The following is a 5,207-nucleotide window of genomic DNA, read 5'->3' as shown; positions in this document are numbered from 1 at the left end:
AAAAAAAAGAAGAAGAAGAACTCTTCTATGTACAAAACTGACATGAATAATAAAAATATTATTAAGCTACATATTTCACTGAAAAATTCATGCCATTATGCAATTCATGCACAGTGAACTCTTAATTATCCACAAAGGTGAAGGGGAGAAGTACTGCAGATAATTAAAAACAATGTATAATCCAAAAATATGAAAACATGAACTATCTATACTGCATTCAACCTTGATAATTATTATTATCAGTTGTGCTACTGGTCAGTTAACAGTGAGACAAGTATCTTTCCAATAAATGAAAGCAATTTTTATTCACTGGCAGCAGCATGAGAGCCAGTCTGAGAAGGAAAGCTAGGCATCTAACCCTTTCTGGATGTTTGGAAAAAAGCAAAACTGCAAAAAGGAAGTATACCAAATATTAACATAAAAAATTATAATTATTTAAATAAAATGTTTTCTTCTATGCTGAATACCCTATGGTGATCACTGAAATTAGTCTCAAATGGCTTAAACATAAATTTGAAAGCAAATTTTCTGGCTGCCTTCTCCATGGAAAATCCTGGTGGCACCCACAGGTGGTAAGGCAATGGGAAAAAGAATAAATTAAAAATAATAAAATCATAATATTCTGAGCAGCTGTACAATTTACTGAAAATCAATGTAAAGCATCACTAAAATAGATGTAATGGACAACACTTAAACCATTACAGGACATGATAATGAATCATGAAGAATGAAGAACAGTCCAACAGTTAATTCACAAAGTAGTTCATCAAGAGTCTACTGTACTCTCCATTACAAAACTAAAGAAAATACAGGCAAATATAGTACAAAAAATCAGATTTGTGAAGAACTAGGACATCAATGAAAAACTTTGCATCCAAGGTTTAAAAAAAGAGACAGCAGCAGGTATAAATTTTGAAACATTTGGGAAGACATTGTATTTGACATGGTTTGGTAAGAACAAATTTCCATCATTATTACATTATTACTTACACAGAAAAAAAAAAGGTGTTACTGAACTTGTGAACATTTCATTACTTCATGTTAAAGAAATGAAATTCAATGCAGTTTCAATCTCATGATGCTTGGCTCAAACAAGAAACAGCCCAAGCATGATGGCCAATGATATAACACATGTTTAAAAACTAAATACAGTTTACCTACCTACCACTCGGCGCTATAACCCTGGGCGAGCCTTGGGCTCCTCTACAACCAGCATCCATTGCTCTAACTACATATAGCATTATTTTCAAATTTAGGTCCTTTCATTCAAAATTTGAAATACTGTAGAGCAGCTATTTCCTATGTCAAAAATTCAAATGACTCATTTATGCATAAAGACTTACTATTCAACATAAATCTATTAAAAAATGTACCTTTAACTGCCTACTGAGTAATAACAAGCTAAAACCCCCACATTTCTTTAGATCAATAATATAGGCCGAGTTATAAGCTAACATGCAGCTTTACAAAATCAATTGTTATATGTTGATGTTGATGATGATGAGGATAAAGGAAGAGGAGATGAAAGAGGGTATTACTAATCTGTGTCAGAAGAGAACAAAGCTACTTTTTATATTCTTGCTTTATTAATGAGCTTTCAACAGTCAGGATTAAGCAGCATCAAATCATAGGATATTTAGCAAATAATTAATAGGAAGGAATGTGAGAGAGAGTGGTTGGGGCCTGATTTAAGGTAACATCTTAGATGGACTGAGGAAAACCATCAGAAACAGACTAGCTGATCTCTTGGCCGAGATCTGAACTTGAGACCTTCTGAATATAAAGCAGAAGGTAGGATGACCAAATCCATTCTCTTAGGCAGAAGAATATAAAGCTATGTATTATGACATGTAGGTGGTTTACCCTGAAAGATGAATTAGTAGGTGTGTGAGAGCTGTAGCCTAAGTCATCAGAAGCAGCCATCCTAACTCTTTGCCTCTTCCTGCAGCGATCATGTGAACCCAGCACAGGGCTACCAGGCGCCACTGTAGACACAGTACTGCAGTCTTTAACCTCAGAGCAGACCAGAGCAGCAGGGGCAGTGTCCCGGTCATATAAAATGTCTGGGCAGGACATGTAGTTCACTATCCAGGCTGGAGAACTGAATACTGTCTCATCTGCTAACAGAGCAGCTGCACTTTCTTTCACCTCCTGAGTAAGACTCATTGACTCTTTATCTCTCTTGCTATATTCCTCACTTACACAGTCAGATGGAGAAGTGGCTATCCCTAAATCATCTCTTTCATTATCGTTCACCACTTCAGTACCAGTAATGTCTGTGCTATAACCATGAACCCGAATAAGTGACCTGTGCTGCAAATTTCTTTTAACATCAGGTGTATTCATAAATCCATTCAAGGTCTCTGCTTCAGGACAAGTCTCTTCTGAAATAAAAGTGTTTTGTTCAGAGCCTTGCATCTCTCTCTGACTTTCATTTAGAAAGAATGGTTGGAAAGAATTTATCTGCTTTGACTGAGGTACTTTAAACAATACATTTAATTCTTTTTGATCAGAAACTTTTCTCGAAAATTTTGGCTTAACTATTCTTGGCTTATCCTTAGAAACCGATAACGCTTTTAACCTCAAAGATGACTCTGAAGCCAATAGGGATTTTTCAAATGCTAAATAATTTGTCTCACTGGTAACTGTACACATACCAGATTCCTTCACTGCAATAAACTGTTTGTCTATATTCAGAGCTTCACCTAATATGGAATCATGCTTTCCACTTGCAGGTGATAATCCCTGCAGAATTGGTGAAACCATTTCTATTTTTTCAATTAAATCTGAACCATCTCCTTCATGACAATATCTTTTCATACAAGCTGCTTCTGCTTCTGAAATCAAAACTTTGGATTTATACAAAGATGTAGCTGATGTACAAACACTGTTGCCACTAACTGTTGAGGGTCCTTGTAAAACTGATGAGCCATGGTTTTGTCTGTCTCTCAATTCTGCAATTCCAGTCTTTTTGTTTGGAAGTGCAGAATTGGTTCCTTTTCCACTGGAAGCTAAGGATTCTAGTAAACCTACTGAATGTGGCTCTTTCTTCTCTTTTAAATCTGAAACTCTGGTTTCATCCTTGTCTATATCTGTAAAAGGTTCCTCCTCTGAGAACAACAGTTTGGCTCTATTCAAAGCCTTCGCTGATACAGAAACTCCCTTCCCACTAGCAGTTGAAAATCCTTGTAAAACTGGCGCATGTTGCTCTACACTTTCTTTTAATTCTGGAACTCTTGTTTCATCCTTGTCTATATCTGTAAACGGTTCCGCCTCTGAGAACAACAGTTTGGCTCTATTCAAAGCCTTCGCTGATACAGAAACTCCCTTCCCACTAGCAGTTGAAAATCCTTGTAAAACTGGCGCATGTTGCTCTGCCCTTTCTTTTATTTCTGGAACTGCTGTTTTATCCTTGAATATATCAGTACAAGAACCCTCCTCTGAGAACAACAATCTGGCCCTGTTCAAAGCCTTGGCAGATACAGGAACTCTCTTTCCACTAGCAGTTGAAAATCCTTGCAAAATTGTTGCTCCTTCTTTATTTGTCTCCTTTAGTTCTGAAGCTTTAATTTCATCTACAGATGCTATTTCTTCTTCCAGAAACAAGTTGGCTGTATTCAAATCCTTATTTGGCTCAAGGACTCTTTTTCCACTTTCAGTTGAAAATCCATGTAAAACTGAGGAATCAGGTGTCTCTGATTCATTTAATTCAAAAGGCTTTGTTTCATCCTGAGCTAATTTTTTACATGTTTCTTCCTGTAAAAACGGGAGCTTGGCTCTACTCAAAGCTTTGATTGACACACATGTTTTATTGCCATTTGAAGTTTTAAAGCATTGTAAAACTGGTGAATCTTGCCTTCCTCTTTCTTTGAACTCTCTAATTCCTGTTTGACATTCAGTTATTGTTGTTATATCAGCTTGTGAAATAACAAGGCTAGACGTATTCAAAGCATCAGAAATTTGTATCACATTTGTAGTTTTACATTTCTCAAAAGATAGTACTTTCTCATTCATCTTTTCCATTTCTATAGGTTCTGTTCCAAGTTCACTACTTTCAAATTCATCACCTGAAAATAATAGTTTTGCTTTACTCAAAGCCTCAGATGACACAGTAATATTCTTCCCACTTGCAGTTGTAAATCTTTGTAGAACATGACATTTCTTCTTGGTTCCTTCTGATACAGAATATTCTGTTCCACTATCAGAAGACTGCACATTTTGCATTGTACTGTCTATATTAGCATCAATTTCTGAAAACACTTGCTCTACATTTCTTATTGCTTTTGCTGGTGCATCCATGTTCCTACCACTGACAGCAGTATTGCTGTCTACTAGCAGAGCATTATCAGAATTCAATACGCTTTGAACATAATGTAATGAGTCTCTGTGGTTTTGAGCAATTCCACTAAGCTTTAGATGTTCCACTGATGTTTCATCGCCATCTTCAAATAAATGTCTAGTATCTGTCACAGGTTCTTGAGCACAATTATCATTAGATGACAACAAACTGTTTATTTCAAAATTATCAGTTCCTCCCATTTTCTCTAACAAACTACATCTGCTAACAGCTGTGTTCACCTTCATCAATTTATCATTTCCAATATCACTTGCAAAATCAATTGCCTGAATGTTTTCAGATTTTTGTTGTTTATCTTCTGTTTCAGAGGACTCCAGGGTATACATTGAAGGTGTACCTAATAATGAAGGTTTCCTTCCAATGGCTCTTGGGAGTTCTGTTGCCTCAGGATTTTCAGCTAGAAGACTAGTGTCTGTTTCTGATGTCATGTTTTCCTTTATTCCACTTTTAGAAACAACCACTGTCTCCACTATAAGGTCATGTGACATATCACACTCAGCCACTTCTGGTTGTCCTTTTTGTATTCTGTCACCTGGTGTAGTCTGCTCTCTGTGATTAACATTTAATATGTTATTTTCAGGTTTATTTTCTGGCATTTGGACTCTATTTTCGATTTTGAAACCTTCCAAATTGTCACTGAAAAGCTCACTGATAAGTGAAGCGTTTAATACTGCTTCCATGTGAACTTCCTCATTGCATGTTTTAACTTCATTAATGGAAACATCGCCTCCAACCTTCATGCTTTGTACGGTTTTGTAACAAGCACTGCTTTCCTTTTCCCCTCTTATTGTGCCATCATCAACAATGTTCTTTTGATACATTTGCCTGGCTTTTTGCAAATCTTGTTCTG

The 5,207-nt window shown here is 36.3% G+C and overlaps 1 protein-coding gene across 1 annotated transcript in view; it reads right to left on the bottom strand.

The window, feature by feature from the left end:
* Window positions 1-4,797, bottom strand: part of LOC111867900 (breast cancer type 2 susceptibility protein homolog) — a 30,970-nt gene extending 26,173 nt beyond the window's left edge. Inside the window, exon 1 of the mRNA XM_023858116.1 lies at window positions 1,864-4,797. Within this exon, the coding sequence (XP_023713884.1) occupies window positions 1,864-4,785 (2,922 nt within the window). The 5' untranslated portion in view covers window positions 4,786-4,797. The remainder of the gene's footprint in view (window positions 1-1,863) is intronic.
* Window positions 4,798-5,207: the final 410 nt, after the last annotated feature.

This window comes from Cryptotermes secundus, unplaced genomic scaffold (genome assembly GCF_002891405.2).
Source record: "Cryptotermes secundus unplaced genomic scaffold, Csec_1.0 scaffold111, whole genome shotgun sequence".
In the NCBI taxonomy this organism is placed as follows: Eukaryota; Metazoa; Arthropoda; class Insecta; order Blattodea; family Kalotermitidae; genus Cryptotermes; species Cryptotermes secundus.
Note: the sequence above shows the minus strand (reverse complement) of the source record. Positions and strands in the feature narration are given on the sequence as shown.